The sequence below is a fragment of the Triturus cristatus genome, chromosome 2_1, assembly GCF_964204655.1.
Source record: "Triturus cristatus chromosome 2_1, aTriCri1.1, whole genome shotgun sequence".
Taxonomy (NCBI): domain Eukaryota; kingdom Metazoa; phylum Chordata; class Amphibia; order Caudata; family Salamandridae; genus Triturus; species Triturus cristatus.
In genome coordinates, this window is record NC_140581.1 from 1,143,411,500 (window position 1) to 1,143,436,445 (window position 24,946).

The 24,946-nt window shown below is 47.1% G+C and overlaps 1 protein-coding gene across 1 annotated transcript in view; it reads left to right on the plus strand.

Annotated features, from left to right (window-relative positions):
- HELQ (helicase, POLQ like) overlaps positions 1–5,143 on the plus strand; it is a 365,741-nt gene extending 360,598 nt beyond the window's left edge. Inside the window, exon 18 of the mRNA XM_085636579.1 lies at positions 4,936–5,143. Coding sequence (XP_085492705.1) covers positions 4,936–5,052 — 117 coding nt within the window. The 3' untranslated portion in view covers positions 5,053–5,143. The remainder of the gene's footprint in view (positions 1–4,935) is intronic.
- The last annotated feature ends 19,803 nt before the right edge of the window (positions 5,144–24,946 follow it).

Sequence of the window (24,946 nt, forward strand, 5' to 3'; positions counted from 1 at the left end):
GCATGGCAGCAGATAGAGTGGTTTACACCAGCAGGGGTTGCCCAAGGAAGTTTGAGACGGTCTGGGAAATTTGGAGGCAGCAGTATGCCTTTAATTGTGAAGGGCAAGAGAGACAGGATCCCAAACTGGAGACACTGCATGTTATGAGGGTAGGAGGAGCCAGGCGAGAGTAGTGTGTTGAGGTGGGAGTCTTCGTGCTGAATCAGTGGAGGCGAGGTAGTAAAAAGATGGGACTGAGTAGGTTACGCTGGATGTAGGAGAATTTGATCTTTGATGTAAGATGTAACTGCTGCAGACTGGCAAGAGCTTGTCAGTAATCATTAGTTTTAGGTTTTAAAAAGGAAATAAAAACTGTTATTTAAAAAAAAAAAAAAACTTGGAAGCTAAATGTAGAGCCAAAGAAATCTTGGGAGCTGAATATAGAGCCTAAGCAATAGTCGGTGCCTTGTAACAGGACCTAAAACGTTTGGAGAAATTGAGATAAATAGACTGATACTCTTTTGGACATTGAGATTGAAGTGCTTAACTTGGAGTCAGCTGCATCTCCAGTGATTTTCTTTGTGAGACTGAAAAAGGTCACTGGAGTCGATATGAAATCAGTCATGCTGGTTCCCCAGTATCAAACAATGAATCGTGCTTTGGTTTGTTGGTGGAGGGCAGATGTTTAGTGGAGCACCACACTGGTAATTATTTTCATTGCAGGACATAAGCTGGCAAAATAATGATCTGTGGGAGCTTCTTCATTCAAGGTGCTACTTTTATAGCAGAATTTAATTTTATCAGGCGTGCATTTTCAACTTTTCTGCTTTTGAACAAATCCATCTTCATTACACCAATGGGGATATTAATAAAAGTGTGAACACTTTTTGCAATTAGTAGAGGTGCCTGCATCATAAATAATTGTGAATTAGAATTAATATTATCAAGTCTACCTTTATCACCAGTTGGTATTTCTACACCATGAACAAAAGATCCTGGAGAAGGGTATCATATGACCCTTCTTCGGAAAGGGAAGAGAGACTTTGAGTGTAGAGGGAAAACGATAGATGCTTTCTAAGTGAATTGACATATTACTAAAAGTATAGCAATACTGGCTGTTTTTGTGAGGAAATTAGTATGTCCTCTAAATATCACCCCTTTGTCAAAAAACGAATATTTGTCTTTGTTAGACCATTTCCCACTCTAGTAGTGGCATGCTTCATCATCGGGTCTTATCGGGGTCCCTAAAAACCAGGATGAGCTCAACCGTGTTTCAGGGAGCACTTGCGGATATTACTTAAGCCTGGGTCTTCAGAGAATAATAAAATATACCTCAATCAACTGAGGTATCCCTTTAATTACGGTTGTTTAATTATGATTAAAAGATTCTATAGGGGGTGGTAAAGATATAATGATCCTGTACCCTAATAATTGGTCACAATGTTTCATCCCCAAAGTCAAAGGCCTCTTCGGTCCAAGACTTTCATCAGGACTTGAATGCTGCCCCAGATTTGTTCTCTAAAACAAAACTTTTGTTTAGGCAAGACATACAAACATGCAAGACTCTCATGCATGCATCAGCAAGATTTTACTCCCCTAAATTGCTGTGTTTCAGTCTTGATTCCTACATCGATAGAAAATATTAGTCATCATAATGGTGGCAAGAGTGATGTTACAAACCCATAGTCCATCAACAAGTAACACTCATTTGTGGCCCCCTGGTTGCATCCCAGTCAGTGCTGAAGCCACAACTCGGTTCAAGGCATTGCATGCATTCATGCAGTGGAATTTCTCTATAGATAAAATGGTGAAAAGACCAAGTGAGCCGTGAGTAAATGTGGTAAATGAATACACCGCCAACATGGGTAGTGAAAAATGTGTCCCATCGAGCTGTTGTGCATATTTACCCTCAATAAGAACTTACCCAACTACGGAATCCTATATTACCACATGAGAGAAGGAATGGGCGTGCCCATGTAGTCATGCACTGGGGTAATCGGTAATCAAGACATCAAGCGAGAGAAACGCTGAGTTCCCCATTTCTTTTTTCTTTTTTTTAAAAAGACATCAAGTGAAACTACTCCGAGCAGTGCAAGCGATGTTAGGTTTCAATATAATGAAAGGTTATAGCTTTGAATCGTCACTTAATTTGTCAAGGGTAGCATGCCAATAGCAGACCGACTGTGAGTCCCGCTCACCAAACTGGTTGTGAGATCACCAGATTATGTAGTACTTGCCGGTCAGGTGGTTGAGCTCTGCGTTTATATGCGGCAACATGGTGACAACGTAGGCATGTGCGCTGCTAAGGTCTCATGGGTAATGTAGTTCCAGGCTCTCGCATCTCCAAGCACAGACAAAGTGGGAGCTCCCTGTCACCGCCCCCTGTATGTATGATAGAATAACCACAAGTCATGTCTGACTCAGCATGTTTACTCGTTAATATTTCCTCTGATACTCATGGTCCAGTACTGCATAACATCATGGAGCAGGGAAATACTTTTTGTCCCCCGTCCCCACACCACCACAACAACAATATCCATGCCTTGACATTAACTTGACCCTGCAACAATGGTCATAAACACACATGTCTTTTAATGCCATTTGTCACACCAAATGTCATTATTAGGGACACTGGGTTTATTGATATCACTATCCATAAAGCTGATGATTACTTGATCCATGAGCAGACCTATAGGTGCATATCACCTAATGCAAAATTGTATACAGTATGCTTTACTCACCACAAAAACTATTCCAGGCTGTGACAAGTAGCTCCTGCCTTGTACACGCTCAGAGATGCAAGGGACGAGAACTACATTACCCATGATCCCTTAGCAGCGCACACAGCTTTAATGTCGTCACGCATGAGCTCAGGCCTTGAACACCTGACTGCCAAGGAATACATTAACCAGAACATTCCCTTCACATGATGTCTGCTGGTGGCCTGCTACCCTTGATAAACTAAGTGGCTGACTTGGGGCTATGCCGTTTAGTTATACTGAAACCTTACATAGCCTGCAATGCTCTAACTACTTTCATATTTATGTCTTTGTATTTCCCCCAGAACAAATAGGGAACTCTGCATTTCTCCCACTTGATATTTGATTACTGATTACCCCACTGCGTAACTACAGGGGCATGCCCCCCACCTCTCCATCCCTTGTGGGAATATAGGATTCCCTATTTGGGTAAGTCCTTATTATGAGTAAATATGCACAACACTTCGATGGGACACGAGTTTCACTACCCTTGTTGGCTGTGTATTCATTTACCACATCATTTACTTAATGCGCACTTGGTCTTTTTACCATATTATCTATAATTACATTCCACTGTATAAATGCATGCAATTCCTTGACCGGAGTTGTGTGGCTTTAGCACTGAGTGTGATGAAGCCAGAGGGCCACAAATTAATGTTACTTGTTGATGGACTATGTATTTGTGGCATCACTCGTGCTACAATTATTATGATGGATATTTTCTCTCGATGTTCAGCAACTTAGGCAGGTAGAACCTCGTTGATGCATGCATGAGTGTGTTGTAGGTTTATATGTATTGTCTTAACAAAAGCTTTGTTTTAGAGAACAATTCTGGGGCAGCGTTTTATATCCTGTGAAAGCCTGGACCCAGTTATTAGTGTAACAGGACCATGATTTCCTTACCCACAAACAACCGTGATTAACCCCTTCAGTGCCACGCCCTTTCCCCCTCCTGTGCCGGGCGTTGCACTAGTGGGTGGGGTTCATGACGAGATAGTCTCGTCATGGGCACAGCGCAACCGTGCTCCATGACGAGACTATCTCGTCATGGGCACTGAAGAGGTTAAATGGATCCTTTGGTTGTTTAAGGTATTTTTATTATTCTTTGAATACCCCGGCTTAAGTAATATCAGAAGGGCTCTCTGTACGGTCTAATACGGTTGTGCCTATCCTGGTGTTTGGGGACCGCTTTGGGACCAGATGGTAAAACATGCCACGAGTAGAGGGGGCGCGGTCTAACAAGATAAAACGATTTGTTTTCTTTCACAGCAGGATGATAACCTGAGGACATACTAATTAGCTCACAAAAAACTGTCTGATATGGGAAATTTTTGTAAGATGGTATTTCGGCGCCACCTAAGACTGGGGGATTTGGCCATTACTTGCCTGTTTTCCATTGAAAATGTTCAGATGCTTTTGTTTTAACCAAATCACCTTTTTCCAACACAAATATTTCTTCGTTATATGATTACCAAACGTATTAGCTCTAAAAACAGCTGTATGAAGTATTGACATTGTTTGTCAATACTGTTTGTTAGGAGTTTGAAAACTAAGAATATATTGAATCTCTCATCTCAGGCTTTTGAACCGGCCACTTGCTTGTCTTGTGTTCATTAGATTCCAGTGCTTTTAGGGGCTTTTCTGGCCTTATCCTCTAAATTGCATAGCCGTGATTATATGTGCGGGAAAGCCTCGTCGCAATGTGCGCTCACACGAACACGCACACATGCCAACTCCCATCTTCACCACACCCCTTCCGGGCAGCTTTTTAGAAGGTGAACCCATGATGTTCACCTGAATCACTTGGGTCTTGATTACGAAGACATTATCATGTTATGTAACCCTGCTGTCACTTGGGAACTAGAGAGCTAAACGTAAAAGGCTTTTGGCTTCAAATGGTCATATAGCCATCCATCGCACATTCAGTTGAGACCGCTGATGTCAGAGTTGAGAGCACTACATGCTTCTTGTTCTCAAATCAAAATGAGCGCGAAACTGGCGGGCAGTAGCCTGCAGTATGTATGTATTAAGCATAGTTCAGAGACCAGAGCTGAAGGACATTCAAAACACACAAGCTGGTGCCCAAAGGATTATTACAAAGGCAGTTGTGCTTAACTACAAACAAGTATGCCAGTTATGTTATTCTGTGAAACATTTGATGTTTGTATTCCAATCTTTTTCTTCTTTTTGCCATTAGATGTTGCTCAGTGAAAAAGCAGAAGCACTTCAAGAAGAAGTTGAAGAACTACTAAAACTACCTACTGATATCCCTGGTCTTAATATTCCTTCTGAGGAAAATAAAGATGCTGAATAAATTCCGTGCATCTAAAGCAAACCTGATTTTCTTTTTTTGCTACTGAAGTTATTTATAATCATAATAAATCATGGAAACCGCTTGTAACATTCTTCCTGTGTCTGTCTGTGTATTTGATATATAATAATGTAACACTGGCATCCAACTATGGGGCCACAGAATCGCAAGGAAAATTTCATCAGGGCAGGTTAATAGAATGCATAAAAAACGAATGTAAACATTTCTTTTTTTTTTTTAGAAACTTTTTTAAAAGTTTTACACAATAACATAATACTGGTGTGCCATCAATGCCAGCAAAAAGAATCATGTAGTCATAAAACATGGTGGTGCAGTTCTAGAAATCGAGCCAACCGCTGATTTCCCCCCCCCCCCACCCCTTCTCGCAAGCATTAGCCAAGTATAACAGACATTTAATTCCCCTCCTCTTCCGTTCCTACCTGGCTGCCTACTACTGATATGTAAACATTTCTAGAATAGAATAATTATTGCTAAACAAAGGCTTTTATCATTTAAAAAGATCTACTGAATGAGACAGTATACAAAGAAATTGTATATATGAACTTTAAGTTGATATTTAATCAGATCTTTTTGTTTCTCTTATTAAGATGTAAGCCGGAATGTGTTGCCCTAACATTCACTGGTAACTGCCCATGTGAAACCTGTCATGCCCTTAGCTGCTTCTTAGCATTTAGCATATGCATGTAATCATTTACATATGAATGCATGTAGAACCTACTCCCTAAATTATCATAATTCGACATAGCTGTACATAAAATAGTGCAGCAAAGGAGCTGCAGAAGCTGACCGGGATGAGACTTTTGGACCTGATTGGGATATCGGCACTTGTGCACCTGGAAAGGGCTGAAGTCATTCCAGGACCTACAAAAAGAATACGAGTCGCACGACTCCCAGATTTGTAACTATTTACAAGTGCAACATGCCCTACAGGCAGAAGGAATAGTATGGGCGGAGCTAGAGGAAAGCAGCTCCTTTGAAAGTAGGATACTTACAGATAAGATGACCTGCAAGGCCGTATCACAAACATACCATCAGCAACAGACCAGACAATCTCTTCCCCCTTGGGTCTCATTGGGAGGTTGACGTTGGTAAGATGGAAGATATAGGCTGAGGTACAACACTGATGCACCCCTAGGAAGTGGCAATTAAAACTAGCCCGAGGCTCATACAACTCACAATCCTCCATAGGGTCTATTGTAACAGACTTCAGTTGTTTAGGATGGGAAGGTAACATCCTCCCAATTGTCTGCAATGTGGGGATGCCATGGGCACCTTTTTTCATATAAGGTTACACCCTAGGATACAGACATGCTGCAAAAGGTGATCTCAGAGCTTGCTGCCATCTTGAGGACTCAGATTCCGGCCACCTCACAGTTTCTTGAACTAGGGTTGCCTAGCGAGGTGTACTTACCCAGGAAGCAACTCCTCTTCTGCCCACTGGGTTTTATCCTAACAAAACAAGACCTGGCAGAAGGTGGCGGAGCACTACCGCTCCAAACAGGGGACAATTGATGATTGGCATGTCACCCTGTATGGAGGCAGAAAAGGTAATCTATAATGCCGGGGGCTGCCCAGGGAATTTCTGCAGGTATGGGGGCCATGCAGAGAATATTACAGTATTGAATGAGATGCTAAAGAACCTCCAGATACCCCAGCAAGAGAGGGTGTCGACCAAATAAAAGTGGAGGATCCAGAGGCAGAAGTGGTGTTTCCTGAGGCTCAGTAGGGGAAGAGGTGTGGCGCCGCGGCCAGGGTGACTGACTCCAGAATCTGGGGATCACGGTTCGATCCCCGGCGCCGGCGGCAGATTAGCCCAGCACCATGTGACTCTGGGCAATAGCTTGCTTAATCTTCCAGACGGCCCCTAGCGCCTAGAGACCCTTACGGGTGATTGTTCGTTCTTTACAAATGTGGATATTATTATTATTATTATTAGTAGGCGGGGTGAGGCGTGGGGTGATTTGTATTGTTGGAGTGAACACCCTTGTAATTGTTGAGAATGAAAATTACTGTACTCCAGGAAGGCGCTCATGCACATGTGATGCAGCCAATCAGTGAAAAGTGGTATGTTCAGATTTAATGGAAAAAAACAATGCTAAGATTACAAAATTAAAAAATTGTTCAGAAAAACCCACTGCCGTGCCTTTATACAACAGCAGTGGTCGCGTAGGGTGTGAAGGGGCAGATGAGTTTCAAATGCATATGTGTAAAAGTATAATTTATGGATACTCCAAATATCTAACTTAGGGGAGGACTCCTTGGTCACCTATGTATGATCTCTTCAAATCACTTATCTCATCAGGAAATTTCTGAGTAGTTTTATTATAAATCTCACCCATTGGGATAGCCAGTGGCATGCTTCATCATAGAGCTCTTGTGCCAAGACCCATTGTCTATGGATGGGCTCTACCTTGCCAAACATGAAAGCTCATTGATTTATTTGAATGGGATCCTAAAATACTTTAAATTGTCTATTTATTTAAGGTGCTGGTTCTTGTGGATTGCATCTTATCAGCTAAAATTGCCACTTGGTTTTTCTTTTTATTGCAAATATAACAGAGAAAATAAGTAGAAGTAAGAAGTTTTAGAATGGAGCCTCTGGCTCAAACAGAAGACAGAAAGAATCTGAGTGTGATCTCCCCGACAATGCAGACAGAGTAGGAGAGTCGAGTATGAAAGATTGATTTTGATGTAAATTAATGCCCTTCTTGGAGAAGGTGGCACTCCGACCAACATTGAAGTGGCAGTGAAAGTAATGACACAAAGTTGAGAACTTGTCGACCAAACTTGTCAAGTTGAGCATGAGGTAACAGCTAAGGTCACCAGGATTCTGTGTTGGGACCAGAGGCTCCGATTGCGCTTCTCTTTCTTTATTTCTTCAAAACAGCAGCCAATTAAATTATAAGTTTCAAAACACATTTCCCATGACTCCCTTACAGTCACCTGATCAACAATGGAGACCCAGTCCTATATAACCCTCTTGCATCATTCCAGATTCCTCTTTCTTTGCTGCTTCACAGCCAGTTAAGTACATTCCTCGTGTTTGCATATGGATGTTTATTGCCTAATTTACTTTCTTGTATGCGTTGCATATAACATGCTGTTGTATGTTGAGGTGGTATTACATCTTATTGCATGCTTTTCGTTCTTGTTTCATGCTGCCATGCGCTGTGTTTCTTTACGTGCTGTACTCTGCTCGTGGTGCAAGGGAGCGTTTTTCCTCACGACTAGGCGTCTTACTGCCTTCGTCTTTATTGTGGAGTGGTAGACGGAAAGTGAGGCCACATGGCTGACAGTCGCATAGTCCTCTTTCTAGAATGACGTTTGGGTGGCCAGCGTACATGCGCGACGGCCATAACTTTGCCTTCCGTGATCGGAGGGCTTAAACTGAATGCAGGGAGAAGCGTCCAAGTCTCTTGTCTCTGCCCTACGTAGTATGACTCCCCATTTACGCCCTGTCTCTTCAAATTCGCTACAGGGTGTTTTTTGCAGGTCCCCCCTCCACTTTCTAATTTATGCAATAGCCCTCATGACTTGCTTGGCCTGTTATTGGAGCTTGATCCAGTGCTCTCCGATTGCTCCTTATTAGAGGTTTGTTTTTTCCCCCTTGTCTGACCTTTGGTCTTTTTTCCTACTAAGACATCTGTTGTTCTGCGCTGCAGACATTTTGAACATGGCTGAGTATTATGAAGAGGAGTATTAGTATGATGACCCAGCTGGGTCTTTGGAGCAAGACCTTGTGGATGCGCTCAACGCTGGGGTGCAGCATTCAGTGAACAAGGCCCAAGTGAAAGCCATTGAACTCTTAAAGCGACACCTGTGTGGACACGCTGAGCAGCAGGGTTGGCCGTCGCCCCCCTCCCCCCCCCCCTTTACGTGCACAGTGAGGTCAGTTGTCCTCCCAAGCTAAAGCTAGTGTGAAAACCCCCAGGGGCCCCCACACCGCAGATTTAGAAAGATTGGCCTGCTCATTGGTGAAGGATCATGATTATAGCACTTCCACCACAGTCAGCCTCTGATCCAAAGCAATATGAGGATTCTAGTTCTTCTTACTCCCGGAGTTCTGATAATGAGAACAAACAAGTTGATTCACGTTCACCCCTCTTCGCAACCTAAGGTACTTACCTTTGAGCCGGCTAAAATTGGCCACCCGAAGTCCACTATATGGAGGCCTCCGCAGGAGATGTCAGATTATATTCAGTCACATATCCGGAATACCTTTGACAAGGATGTAAGCGCTGAGTTACGCTCCGAATCTCCCAGACCTGATCTTTAGGGCAAGGTCACTGACACTTCTGAGGTAGATCCTACCCTCGTTACTTACCTCAAGAAGTAAGGAGTCTGTGATGTCCATAGATCCTGATGAACTGGTTAGCTGGGAGTAAAGGACAATATGCCAATTAGGTAACGTAAACTGTACCATTTCCAGTGAATGGGTTTGATCTATCCTCCTTAAGCTCTATCCGAAGCTCACTGAACTTGCATCTTCCGAATCTGGTCCAGTAGCGCAGGGTCTGCTGTTTGGTCAGCCTTTTCTCAAGGAACTGTCCAAGTTAGTGGTGACCTTCAGTAACCTGCATAAAACACAGGGGTCTCTTTGCAAAGTCTTCCGTCCACTTTTTGGCAGCGTCAGGTGCATCAGAGGGCAGACATTTGGCCGTGGCTACCACCAAGGCCCGCAGAGAGGTTTCTACCAGTAAACAAGAGGGGCTACCTAGATTTCTCCACTAATGCCGCCTTCTACCCCTCTTGCCCCCAAGCTAACAAGAATCCTTTCCTGAGAGGGTGCTATGGAGGATCTCAGGGCTCTTCCCGAGAGTCTGGGGCCACATGTGAGGCTAATTCAATTTTCCTGATGTACTGGGGGCAAGATCAGTCAGTGCTACACAATTGGCAGGCTCTTATGGAAGATGAGTGGGTTCTTGAGGCCGTTCAGGGTTGCAGGGTTGAGTTCTGCAGCTCCCGAGACAGGTTGTTCCCCTTCTCATGATGTCTTTTCCTGAAGAGAGTAAGATTTTATCACCTCAGAGGTTCAAACTCTCCTACACAAGGGCACAATCGAACTGTTGGCCCCTCATCCCAACTGGTTTCTCAGTTGCATCTTCTTGGTGGAGAAAAAGGGAGGTGGTTCTCGTCTGATCTTAAATCTAAAATATTTCAATGGTTGGATTGTCTAGCACCGCTTCAAGATGGAGGGAATCCATCCCTTAAGGGATATTCTTCAAAAACGGGATTTGATGTTTCGACTATATTTAAAACACTCTTACATCTCCGTTCCTATTTGTCCATCCCACAGACACTTTCTTCAGTTCCTTTGGCAAGGTCAGTGTTGCGATTACAAGGCCCTTCCCTTTGGCCTCTCCTCCACCCCTTGGTGCTTTACGAAGCTCCTGAGGCCAGTAGCGGAATCCCTGAGAGCGCGAGGTGTGCGTCTAATTATCCATTTAGACAACATAATTATCGTGGCCCAATGTCTGCAGATGGCTCTTACACACTTGGATTAGACAATTCTCCTTCTCCAAAATCTGGGCTTCATAGTGAATGCTCAGAAATCAGTTCTGACTCCTTCCCAGGGCATAGAGTTTGTGGAATTTCTGGTGTACTCTCTCCTTTGTCTGCTGATTCTCCCTCCCAAAAGGTCCGGAGCATCTAGAAAGAATTGAGATCGACTCTGAGCAAGCAGACTGTATCCTTGAGGTCGATAGCTGGTATTGTAGACCTGTTAGCCTCATCGATTCAGGCCATTTTTCCCGGGCCTCTCCAATACCGTGTACTTCAGAGACACAAGATTCAACATCCCTGGAAAGGCCTCAGCTAAGTAGAACAGATTCTCCTTTCGGAGGAAACGAGGTCGGAGATGTCGTTGTGGTTGGATCACATGGATGCCTGGAATGGCAGAGCGATTTTTAGCTCAGCTTCTGAGATTGTGATTGAATCCGATGCCAACCGTTTGGGTTGGGGAGCTCGTTGCGGTCCTGTTGCGACTGGAGGTCACTGGTCTCGGGAGGAACTGACCTCCACATCAACTGCTTGGAACTCCTGGCAGATTAATTTGCGATTCGCAGCCTTTCCCATGGAGAGGTCAGATTATTGCCTACTTCTTTGTATGGAAAATATCTCGGCAGTTCTTTACGTGAGAAAGTTAGGTGGAATGAGATCCTGCATTCTGGCAGAGATCATCAACGATTCTTAGCATTTTTGCCTCCAACATTGGATCTTGGTAGTGGCGGAGTATCTTCCGGGTCAGAGCAGTGCTGGCGCACATTGGCAGTGCCGTCGTCTTTGGGATTTCAGCTACTGGAGGCTCCATCCGCGAGCATTCCATGCGCTGAATCACCTGTGGGGTTCTTGTTTAATGGACCTCTGTCTCGACTTAACTGCCAACTTCTGACTTTTTTCAGCTAGTGTCCAGATCCAGAAGCCCAAGCCATGGATGCCTTTCTTTAAGACTGGACACCGGGCCTGTGCTATGCTTTCCCCCATTTCTGAGGATCCCCAACTAGTGATGGTGACTCCATTATGGAGAGTGCAAGCATGGTTTCCAGTCCTTCTGGAGTTGACTTGTAGCTGTTCTATTCTGATTGTTTTGCTGGAATCTCCTTCTGGATCCAGGGGGTTCTCCTCATCCGTTTCTATTGTCTTGACACCTCTCTAGAGAAGCCTCGATAATTTCAGGGACAGATGGAGTATCCCAGGACTTTCGCAGGAGGCTAATGCTTTCATCAGTCAAGCTTGGTCATCTGGCACACACAAGCAATACTCTTTCACTTGGAAATGCTGGAGTGGCTGGTGCAGTGAGCGGGGTGCATATCCCATTGGAGCAGATTACAGTTTGGTTATAAATTACTTATCTTCTCTGCCATCCGCGGGTTTGGCATATAGGTCCGTTAACAATTTTAGGTCTGCCATGTCGGCATGTCATTTGCCTGTTGATGGTAAACCGGTGGATGAACACCTGATAGTGTATAAATTGTTGAGAGGCATCCTTATGGTCAGGCTCCCTCTTCCTAAATATTCTGTTTTATGGGATGTTAATATAGTCTTGCTATTTTTGGTCTTGTCCAGAAAATAAATATCTACTGAGAAAGCAAGTGTCAGCCAAGTTGACTATGCTCTTATGTCTCAGATTTTGTAAACAGGTGTCTGATGTGCGGGCTTTGGACCTCAAAGGGAGGATTTTTTCTCCCAGAAGGCGTTACTTTCTCTGTTTCTCGACACACCAAATGTAATTCCTCATAGATTTACTATCCAGCTTTTGCGGATGACTGTCTTTGTAACTTACTTCCTTTTGAACTTTGAAGTACTTGAAAGTTAATTTACTTGTGGATAGGGAAAGCCAGGCTGCTTACCAGAGACAGCCTTTGATTAGTGATACCCCTCACAGCAGGGCCAACTCCACCCTGGCGCACCCAGCACACATGCACTAAGAGGTGTGAGAGCTTTGCAATGAAGTTTGGTCAAGGTAGCCAAAAGGCTTGGTGTCACTCAAGGCTCCACTTCAACCTGCAGCTCCAACCCTCCTCACCCATTGCATCTACAATATGCCAGTGTTCCTGGAAGTGTAATCGGCAGCGTCATGATAACACAAGTGGTCATTGCGGTTGTAAAGGGAGTTCTTACACCCTCCAGTCACACAGTATTTTTCATCTGCCCCCCATCATCCATTTCATGACAGGCAGTTAAGTTTCACTGCGTGAATCTGTTCTAACTTTTATCTGGCACCAATTCAACCCACTTTTTCAAAAAACAATTGGTCCTTCAAAATTACTTGGTGTAAGAGCAATAGATATAGACCAGAATCAGTACTATATTAATTCAAAAATGTCCAGCCGGACATGTAATTTTACATAAACCATGATAATTGGAATTTACAAGAAGTAGAATAGAGTGGGACACAGTCCTGTGTCCTTCGACATACAAAACGTTAAGAGAAAATCACAATTTAGAAAGACATTTTTCAGGCGAAACAAACAAGCTTAACGCCGATAGAAATAAAGGGGCAAGCTATTTAGAAAGTGAACAGTAATGCACAACTTTTAAAATATGTGTTTAATGTGCATGTTGTTCAGCAGGTCGACGACGTTTCGATCTATTCAGGGATACAAAGATCATCATCAGGACTAAACAATGACAAGCCTGAGAGCGCACTGCCGTGATGATGAATGCGCAGAGGGAGACGGAGGGCTGTCCGAGATGGGGACTGCTAATCATACAACAGGGGTACAACTGACAGATCGGTGAGTTTGGATGTAATTAATTGACAGCGACGGTCACAAGGAGGACCTCAGCGTCCCCGTGGTAGTTGGGCCGTTTGCCGATCACAGTAGTGGCCTAATCGTGCTGCCAGGGTGGATACATCACTGTCAGTCAGTTAATGATTTAGCAGCGCCGGTGATATGGAAGATCTTGGCGTCCGCGTGGCCGGGCCGCTTGTCGACAGATAGCAATTTCAAGAAAGAGTATTTGGGAAATGACTGGAACAAAACAAAATCTTCTAGATGTATCAGTGGAGCATACAGTGTTGACTAATTCTCCTGTAGGTGTAAGGCCATCTCCTCATCCAGGTTATGGCCACTCGGGTCCCGGGTCCCCATCCCTATGATATGTCTCGATTACCGTTGCCTAAGTCTCAGTGTTCTGTTGCCCCCCCTTCTACTGAGATTGACTTGCTCAATCACATAGAAGGAAAGTTTTGTGTAGTCTGAGAGGTGTTTATTCTCAAAATGGCGTGCAATGGGGTACTGTCGGTCCCTATTTGTAAAGACCCTCGTGTTCGAGGACTCTTTTTTTCGCCATGTGTGTCGTGCTCCCTACATACCTAAGTTTACAGGGTCATTCCAGTACATAGACGACATAGGTACTGCTGCACATTAGGAATTGTGTTATGCTTATCATTTTGTTGGTACTACTGTTCCAAAATTCCTTCTGCAGGCGGCTGTTCCCGCAAGCCTTGCAGTGGCCACACGGGAAAAAGCCCTGAAGATCTATTTTTCTTTTTTCCACCGTGCAGTTAGAGAGGTCACTATGTACTAGTAGTTCTCTAAAATTGCGTCCCCTTCTGTATGTTATCATTGGTCTTGTGGGCAAGGTATTCCCTATGATGGGGTCGCCTCTCAGTATGTTCCAGTTACGTGCTATTGTCCTCCTAATTTGGTGAGAGTGTCCGTTGTAAGTCAGGATCAGGCGAGTGTCTGTGTTGTCCTGTTCATCAGTCCTGGTTGTCATGGGTGGATTCCCGAAGATGGTATCTCTATTGACCGCTTTTATCCTTTCTACTGCTTTTCTGAGTACCCAAGTTGGGTACCCCCTTTCCTTGAATCTCTGTATCATAGTAGTTTGTTCCCTTAAGTATCCTGCCTCTGTGCTGCAATTTCTTTTGGCACGGAGCAATTTCCCATAGGGGATGCTCCACTTAAGTGTGTTCGGGTAGCTACTTAAAGCGTGCAGCAATGTGTTGCCTGCTGTGCATTTGCGGAAAAGAGTGGTGACCCCTTTTTTGTTTACTATCTCTACTCTTGTGTCCAGGTACTCCACTATTTTGTTACTGACGGTGCATGTAAAGGTCCGATTCTTGGAATTGTTGTTGAGTTTTTCAATGAAAGTGAGAACTTCGAGGGAGGAGCCTAGCGCGCAACCAAGATGGCCGTGTAGGTGCGAGGCTCCCGAGGACCTCCACGACCTCCTACATCTATCCTGTCCTCATCCTGATTTGGTTGAGGAGACTTTGTTTGTGAACCTGAGCCGAGGTGGTGCCCGTTTTCCGTTTTCGAATCGGACCCCGGGTGCCGTGATGGGCTTCGCTTGAAGTTTGCGGCCTGCTTCTCCTCTGACCCCGGACTTGAGTTGAGGGGCGATCCAGTGGTGAAGTGAATAACAACGGCGGGACGGGCCTGGCGGGGCACCTACCCCACACTTTCACTTTCGAGCCCTCTCGCCATCATCGCAAGTGGGATCTCGGCTCTTTCGCGGAGTGTGGTGGTTGGCTCACTGGGGGACCCTGCCCACTCTGCGGGGACCCGTTCCGCCTTCCTGAGGCGACCTCTGGGGTCTTCGGCCTCGATTGTTCGCCCCCCGTCGCTGGACTCATGGGTGCACGGATTACAGGGCGATGGCGACGAAGCAGGATGGAGAGAGGCTGAAGGTCAAATCGGCCCGGCGTGGTGCCTCTACCCAGGCCAACGTTATGGATCGCTACACCCTGCCTAAAGGTTCTCCCGGCGGGTCGCATAAGTCTCCGGAGCAGCCCGCGGATGCCCCGGATTTGCCAACGGACCTGACCTTGCGGGATATCATGGGCGCCATAGCGGAGATGAAGACCTCGGTGGGTCAACAGTTTGACACCCTGGCGCACAAACTAGACGCGGTTCTCATCGATGTCAACCTTGTTAGGGCTGATCTTTCCAAGACAAATGATAGGGTTGACTCTTTGGCCCTCACCGCGTCGGGCCTCACGACTGAGGTGGCTGCCCTCCAAACGGAGGTACGTCGGCTCCGGCAGGCCAGTGCTCTCACGGATCGGCGACTGGAGGATTCCGAGAGTAGGGCCCGGAGGAACAACGTCCGCATTATCGGAGTGCCTGAGGGATTGGAGGATTCGGCTGCGGATCTCTTTGTGGAGGACTTGATTTCCAATCGTCTGATGCCTCGGGGATTGAGCAAATTCTTCGCTCTGGAGAGGGCCCATAGAGTTCCTGGTGGCAAGCCGAAGGTTGGAGCTCCTCCGCGGCCTCTTATTGCACGTATCTTCAATTTTCGGGATAGGGATGCGATTTTACAAGCCTCTAGAGTGCAGGGGCCGCTTAAGCTAGAGAACGTTGAGGTGAACTTCTATCCTGACTTCACGCAAGCGGTCCAGAAGCAGAGGCTGGGTTTCATGGGCGTCAAACGGTGGCTCCGAGACATGAACTTGAAGTACGCCATGCTTTTCCCGGCCAGGCTGCGGGTGGAATCCGAGGGTCGTTCTCATTTCTTTGACCGTCCGGAGGCGGCGGGGGATTGGTTGGACACTAGGGGACATGATCGAGAGGGACTGGGGGCCGCGAGTGGAGAGTGCCCACCGGACCGGGCCTAATGTATTGACACTGGGGCTACTTTCTGATGATGTCACTTCTTTGTTGGGCTCAGGGTTCCTTGACTGTCGTGCTTTGTCCTCCTTCGCTTGGAGGTTGTGGTGTGTCTTGAGGGGGTTCTCTTTCCTCCTCCAGGGGGTCTTTTTGTAGTTTAGTTCATGCAAGGGCGACAGGCACACTGCAAGTTGGGGGGCTGTTTGGGCTCATGCAGGGGTGCAGGGTGGGGGGAGTTTTGTTTGGAATGTTGGGTTGGGGTTGGGTATTGTTTGTTCGTACCACAAGGCAGGATTATTGTTGTTTCATACTTAAAGTGCTCTCTGGGAGGGTGGTGATTGGAGCTGGTTGTGATGGGGGGTAGGGGACTGAGACTTCTTTCCTGGAATGTTAACGGACTGGGGGACAGGATAAAACGGGGGGTTGTCCTGCAGTTTTTAAAACGGATCTCACCCGATATCGTGTTTCTGCAGGAAACACACCTCATTGGTAATTCCTTCCGTGCTATGAATAGGCGGGGCTATCGCCTTCTGGCTCATTCGGGCTTCACCTCTGGTTCGAGGGGTGTGGGCATAATGGTTAAAACCTCGCTCCCGCTGGAGGTTGACGAGGTGATCCATGATGACAGGGGGCGCTACACTGCACTGGTGGGCAGATGGGAGGGTAAAGTGATTGTTTTGGTTTCTATTTATGTCCCGCCGGGTTTGCAGACTACTACTTTTGCCGACTTGGGGCGCCTTCTTCTTGGGCTACCAGAGGGGATTCTAGTGGTTGGAGGGGACTTTAATGCTGTGGTTTCCGGAGCCGAGGATCGATACCCCCCCAGGGACCTCCCCCGGGCCCAAACTTGGTTGTCTGGACTCTTGGACACCCTGGGATTGGTGGAATGTTGGCGGCTAAAACACCCTGCACAGACACAGTACACGTTCCACTCCGGGGCCCATGGTAGTCTTTCACGACTTGATTATGTTCTTATGCCAGCGGCCCAGGCGGGGAGGATCGGGGAGGTGCGACATCTTGCCCGGGGTATTTCAGACCACTCCCCGCTTCTGTTACACTTCAATATTGTCCTGGGGGTGGAGGGGAGGGTGGTCCCGATCAACTCCTGGTACCTGCGTAATCCCACAATTCGTGCAGATTTGATTAAATCCCTTGAGCAATATTTTGAAGATAATGTGGGATCGGTCTCGTCTGCTGTTTCTCTTTGGGAGGCGTTCAATACGGTACTCCGGGGGGAAGCCCTGTCCCTCATTTCCCATTCCAAGAGGCACGAGCGGGAGGAGGTGACTCGTATTGAGTCTGAAATTACTGAGTTGGAGGGTGACCTGGATCGTGGTGTCACGGAGGACAAATTGCATGCTCTCAGACTCAAACAAGCAGACTACAAGGCCCTGGTCACTGAAGCGGCCAAGGGCATGAGTAGGGAGCAACAGGGGCGACTGTATGATATGGGGGATAAGGCTGGAAAACTGATTGCGTGGCTGGATAAAAAGGAGAGAGCGAGTCGAGTTGTGCCGCTGGTTGAGAGAGTGGATGGTGTGTGTGTTACTGATCCCGAGGAAATTGTTGATTGCTTTGCAGAGTATTCCCGCGGGGTGTACTCCCCGGTCTCTTCTCGCCCAGAAGAGGATTCCCGCGTCCTGCTTAAAGATATTGGGTTGCCTTCCCTTTCGGAGGAGGATAAATTGTTGATGGACGCGGCTCCGACGTCTGAGGAGATCGCCCTGGCCATACGCTCAGTCGCTTCTGGCAAGGCCATGGGTCCTAATGGCCTTCCCATTGAATTGTACAAGTTGTGGCCGGATACCTTCGCGCCTCATCTTCGTGATATGTTTCTCGCGGCTCGGGCGGCGGGTTCTCTCCCGCTGGACCAGCGTCTCGCCACCATCGTGGTTATTCATAAGGAGGGGAGGCCGCGGGATCGAGTCACGTCCTACAGGCCCATTTCGCTTTTGAATGCGGAACCGAAAATCCTTGCTAAGGTGCTGGCTAATCGACTGGTTGGCGTGGTGTGCGATCTGATCCATCAGGATCAGTCCGGTTTTATTCCTCATCGCAACACCGCGCTTAACCTACGGCGTCTGCATGGGGTGCTCGCGAGGGTTCCGTTCATACGTGAGCCGGCCATTTTGGCGTCCCTGGATGCCACTATGACGTTTGATACGCTTGAGTGGCCATATATTTGGGCGACGCTGGAGAAGTTTGGGTTTGGCCCGGGATTCATCGGTTGGGTGAAATTGCTGTATTCTAGACCGCTGGCCCAGGTGGTGGTGAATGGTAGAGTGTCGGCTCCCTTCGAGTTGGGCAGGGGCACGCGTCAGGGTTGTCCGCTGTCGCCTCTCCTCTTTGCGCTCGCTTTGGAGCCCCTGGCGGAGTGGCTGCGGTGGCACCCTTCGATTCGTGGTCTCCGATGGACCCCAGAGTATGAGGACCGAGTCTCTCTCTATGCGGACGATATTCTTTTGTATCTCGCTTCCCCGCGTGAATCGTTGATTGTGTTGGTGGATGTATTGTCCTCCTTTGGCCGTAACTCCGGCCTAGTCATCAACTGGGCTAAGTCCTGTGTTTATGTTCTTTTCGGAGAGGCTCCTATCCTCCCGCGGGGTTGCCCTGTCCAGGTCGCTCACCAGGGATTCAAGTATCTGGGAATTTTTATTACCCTGGACTCAGCAGCCCGATACACACAGAATTTACTCCCCCCCTCTCCAACGTTTGAAGGCGGATGTGGCGCGTTGGTGGCGCTTGCTGCTCTCGCCGCTTGGCCGGGCGGCGCTGTTTAAGATGATGTCATTGCCGCGGTTTTTATACGCCTTACAAAACACAATGGATGTCGTGCCGGCTAGCTATTTTAGGGAGGTGGAGGGTCTGCAGCGCCAACTGTTCTGGGATGGGAGGCCACGGATCGCCCTTGCGAAGCTGACGCTCCCGTGGTACGACGGGGGGGTCGCCCTCCCTGATATCAAACGTTATTATTGGGCTTCCCAGCTGGCAGCGATAAATCACGGGCTTTATGGGCCTGCCCTTAATCCGGCTTTTGAGATGGACTAATTGTTGCTGCCGGGTGGCGACTACAATAGGGCGCTCTACTCCAGATCGCTCGACGCGCGTTTGACGGGTCCGACACGGGTCGCGGTACGTGTGTGGCACGCGGCAAACTCGGCGATGGGGTGGAAGGATCGGTTGACCCGGGCGACGCCATTGTATGCTTCCGAGCGATTGGGTTGTTTGTGGACAACGAAAGGCTTTGAGAAGTGGGACACGATCGGCATTAGCAGGGTAGGGGATCTCTGGACGAAGGGGGGATTTAAAACGTTCGATGTGCTGAAAGCGGAGTACCAATTGCATGACAGGGAGTACTTTCGGTATGCGCAGGTTCGTCATGCGTTGCTCTCCGTATTTCCGGAGGTCGCGTCCATCCCGGAGTGCTCCCCATTGGAAGATAGAGTACTAGATGGGTATGTGCCGGATAGCACTATTTCATTAATCTATAAAAAGCTCGTCAATGATCGCTCGGGGCTGCTGGCCGCCCTTCGTGAGGCATGGGTCGCTGATGGATTGGAGCTGGATGACGAGGATTGGGTGTCTGCGGTGGCCTCCCCGAAAGAGGTGGCCATACCGGCCTGCCTTCGGTTCGTCCAGCTCAAGATACTCCACAGGGTGTATGTTACGGGTCCTGGCCTGATGCGTATGGGATATGTGGTGGATGGGATGTGTAAGCGTGGGTGTGGTATGATTGGGACCTTCCTCCATGTTTTGTGGGAATGTCCGGAGGTGACTCGGTTCTGGCGTGGCGTGCATGCAGTATTGCAGGCGGTCACGCATGTTGCGTTGTTCCCCGAGGCGAGGTGTTTGTTGAATGTTTGGGAGCCGACTGATTACACGGTGGCGCAAACGTGGTGGGTGACATTGGGATTTATGGTGGCCAAGCGTGACATAGCACAATTGTGGGGCTCCCAGAGGTCACCCACGATTTCGGTGTGGAAGGAAAATATGGATTGGTGTATGTTCCGAGAAAAGACTGTGTATGTGTCGAGAGGCAAGCCTGGGAAATGGGTAAAGGTGTGGGGCCCCTGGAACTCCTATCGTGGCGGGATTTGCGCCCCGCCCCTAACGCGTGACTCTGCTGAGGCCCTGTCTCCCTAGTCTGCGCATTTCCATGATTCTGTGTTCTCGGGATAACTTTGTCTCTGCCCCCTGCCCTTCCCCCCCCCCCTCCTTCCATTGTAGTTTGGTAGGCCCCTCCCGAGGGGAGCGCATAATGATATTTCGGATCCTTGGGACCTACACTGCTTGCTGCTTGTGTTCACACCTATATGTTTATGACCTTATTGTTTACTAGCGGTCGGCCCGGAGGTTGTAGGCCCATACCTGTATATCTATTGAAATTTGTAATAAAGGTTTCAAAAAAAAAAAAAAAAAGAAAGTGAGAACTTCCTGTTTGCTGCCTTTCCAGACAATGTATCGTAGCCATAGTTTGACTCTGGCGAAATCGTCCTGCAGTCTACCCTCCTTTCTGATGTCCTCTTCCCATGCTCTCATAAAGAGATTCGCAAAACTTGGCGCAAAGCTGGTACCCATCGCGGTACCTAGGGACTGCTTGAAGATGGCTCCATCGAACATGAAGAAGTTGTTGTTCAAGCAGTACCTGATGATATCTAATATCATCTGTGTGTGATCCCAGTGTCTTACGTGTCTGCGTTTTAAGAATTTAGCGCATGCCTCAATACCGTGGTTGTGATTAATCACTGTGTACAGTGAGTTCAAGTCCATATTTACTCGGAGAAGGTCTGTTTCCCATTTTAAATCATATGTTTTGCCCAAAAAGTCCTTAGTGTCCTTAACATATGAGGGCAGGGTAGCTACAAACTCTCTCAAAAAATGATCTACATAGCGTGAGAGGTTCTCAAGGGCACAACATCTAGATGAACTAATGGGTCTGCCCGGTGGGTTATCTCTGTCTTTGTGTATCTTGGGGAGTAGATGCATGACTGGGAGGATAGGGTAGTCCTTTTTCAAATAACATTATTCCTCCCACTCAATCAGCCCTTTGTCTTGCCATTCGTTCAATTTATCCCAGATGCTAGTGACACTGCAGTTATATTCTAGTCTGTTCGTTCTCATATATGTCTTGGCGTCACTTAATTGTCGTACTGCCTCTGCTACATATTTTTCTCTAGATAAAAAGACAATGTTTCCCCCTTTATTCGCGGGTCTGATTACAATACTGTCATCGTTGGCTAGTTCCTATATATCTTTTTTTGAGAAATAGTTAGATTGTGTTTAAATTCTTTCGTTTTCTTTGGCCAGTTTTTTTGTCTGAATTCCAGTAACTCATTGCCCACCAGTTCCTGAAATGCCTCAATGTTATCATGATTCATGGTTAGCATGAACGTGGACTTAGGTTTAAACCCAGCACTAGCTGCTGTGTCATATTTGATTTCCAATTCTTCTAATATGCGATGGGTGTCGCTTATAGTACTACTTCCTTCCTTTGTAGTTCATGTAGTACCACCAAGGTATCTATTTCTCCTATGCTTAGTTTGTCGTTAGGCACAGGTCTTGACCCTTGGTGGGTTCCCCTACTTCTGGCTGGTTTCAACTTGTGTCACTTTCTTAATTTCAATTTTCTACAGAATTTAAAAACATTAATTTTATTGTCCACAAAATTCATGGGGTAGGTGGACAGAAAGAGAGCCCAAAGCAGAGGGTTCGTTTGACCTTGTTACTAATCTGTTTGTCGGATAAGTTAACAATGGTTTGGTTTACCGTGCTGTCATCCATTATTGTGTCTTCTTGGAGCATGTTTGGTTTCTTCCCACTTGCTCTAAACCGTTTTCTTTTCTTTCTCCTCTGCCGGTCCCTCTTCCGCCTCTTCCTCTTGTTCCCTTTGCTCTTCCTCTTCCCCGTCCTCTTTGGGTCGGGGTATTCTCCCTCTGGCTTGTGCTGGTGGTTGCTTTTGATGTTTGCCGGCTCCGTCTCATGAGCCGGTATTCGTCTAAAAAAGTTTTAGGACGAGTGACATCATCTATTTCTGATGTGGAACTTTCAGAGGTTCGTGGTTGTTCAGATCCCTCTGTGTTGGTGTCACTGTGGCATTCAGCCTCTTCTTCATGTTCGATTTGTACTGTTGTTTTTGTTATAGAGCTGTTCTTATCATTCTCGTAAAGGTGGTCATACTTTCTACTGTACGTCAGGCTCCTCCCTGACTCATAGTCACCACAGTCTCTGTGGAGTTTACGCTGTTTCCTTGCCTTTATATCTTCTTCCACCAATTTGAGTCGCTTCTTCATTTCTTCAAGGTACTTTGTGATGAGTTCCTGTTCTGTACTCGAGTTGAGTTCTTCTTTGATCCGTCTGATTTCTTTCTTTATATTGTCCCTGTCTGACCAGGCATATTTGACTAAGATCTTCTGGAGCTGTTGGCCGAGTTTGTTGAACACTCCTCTAACATGTGTGGATCCGGTGAATCATAAGAGGGGGTTATATATATCCTCAGACCTCGAGGCACCATTTCTTTGTCCAAGTAACCCTGGGGGGATGTGGCTTCCCACCACTTCGCCATCTCCTGCTTATGCAGTTTTTCATACTTCTTCAGTTTGTCCATAATAGTGGATTCTGTGCATGTTATTACCGTGGGTAAATTTTGTCCCCCCCCCCCCCGGTGCTCTTGCAAACAATGTCTGCACTGCTGCCCTGCGTTCCCGTTCATCTTCCATTTTGGGCAAGACCTGGGGATCCCAGTATCAGGCACTTGGATTTTAGCAGCGGTTTCTCCAAGAGGGTGAAACGCGTCACGTCTGGTTTATGAAAGCAATAAACCCCTTTTGAACGATCCTTGGATTTGGTGGTGGTGATTTTCTCTGATTGCGCGATTGGAACTCCGTTGTCTAAAGGATATTGACTACCGGCATACTCCACCGGCATCGCGCCACCCCTCGGGCTACGATCTCCGCGAGGAGTGTTTTCAGTTTTGATATATGCCTATGGACTTGATTCTTACCAAATGATTACGTCAATAATAGATTGATTATAATTGTGGGAAACAAGACGCTCCTCTCAAAGAGTTGGAGATTATATGAGGATTGTGGCCCAATGGCGGTGGGACCGCTGAGAGTAGAGCGTTGGACAAATACGAGACTTTTTGGAATTACCTGAATTACTCACCAATGTGCACATTTTCGGAGACCTCACCGCCTTCTGTATTGGATGTATGGTATAGCACACTAATCGCTCTCGAAGGTATCCAGGCACTTGAGTAGTGGTGTAGGCGTGTGGACCTGCCGCATTATTCAGAAAGCCAGGTCTTCAGCTTCTCAAACTCAAGTAGTGAGGAGGCTGCTCTGATGTGTTGTGTGAGGTTGTTCCATTTTTTGGGTCCTAAGTAAAAGAACAAGTGACTCCCTGTCCTGCGTTTGTGAAAGCAGGGGGTATATGCGAGTGAGTGTGAGGCTGAGCGTAGATGTCTCAATGGTTTGTGAAAGTGTATGCAGCAGTTGAGGTAAGTGGGCCCATGTTGTGTAGGGCTTTGTATGTGTGCATGATGATTTTGAATTGGCTCTGTTTGCGGATGGGGAGCCAGTGGAGCTCCCAGAGGTGAGATGTGGGTGTAGTGAGGGAGGTTGAGTAGGAGTCTTATGGCGCCATTCTTCATGGTCTGAAGTCTGTTCAGGAGTTGTTTGGATATTACAGCTTACAGTGTGTTCCCCTAGTCGAGTGGGCCTGTGATGAGTGCTTACATGATGGTTCACCTGGTAATTCTCGGACGCAACTTGAAGATTTATCATAGCACTTGTAGAATGTGGAAGCAAGTGGAGCTTACTGACTGTGTTGACCTGTGCCGTCATGTTAAGCTTGTCGTCCAGAATGATCCCAGATTTAATATGTGGGTGTTGGAGTGGGCTAGAGTTCTGCCAGCAACCAGGTGGTGTCCTACGGGAAGTTCTTGTTTCAAAAGACCAGTACTTCACTCTTGTCAGGGTTCACTTTCAAGCAGTTTGGTCTCCTCCATTCCGCCACAAGGGTCATCCAGTTGGTGAAGTTGATTCTGGTGGTGGGCGTCTTGTCTATAAAGATAGGTTGGGTGTCGTCTGTAGTGGAGATGATGGTGGTACCCTGGAATCTGATGATGTTGGCGAGTGAAGCCATATAGATGTTGAACAGGGTAGGGCTGAGGGATGAACTCTGGGGGATGCCGCATCACAGTTTCTAGGCTTCGGATGTGAAAGGTGGAAGTCTGACTCTTTGGGTTCTTCCTGCTAGAAAGAAGCAGATCCAGCTGAGTCCTGGTCCCTGGCGACCATACTTGTGGAGTCTTCTGATAGTGTTTTGTGGGAGACTGTATCAAACTTGGCACAGAGGTTGAGTACTATGAGGGTGCCGTTTCTCCTATGTCCGTGATGGTACTGATATTGTCGGTGGCTGTGAGGAGTGTGGTTTCTGTGCTGCTATTCTTTCTGGATCCTGATTGGGTGTTGTCCAGTATGTGGCAGAAATGGTGGAGCTCAATGTGGCTGGTGATCTGATTGTTAATAGCCTTTTCGATAACCTTCTAGTAGGGCTGCAGGAAGATAAGTAGGTCAATTGGCTTGGGTCGGCAAAGGTTTCTTGAGGAGGGCGTTGACTGCTATGTGCTTCTGGCTTCTGGGAAGATGGCGCTGGTGGTGGAGTTCAGAATGTGGGTGAGGGCTGTGCTGATTGGGGATGCTCAGAGGGTGATGATGTTGTGAGGGCAAGGGTCTAATGGGGCCCCAGAGTGGATGGCCAGCGTGATTGAGGTTGTTTCTTCGCTGTTGAGGGTCTTCCATCTAGATGGT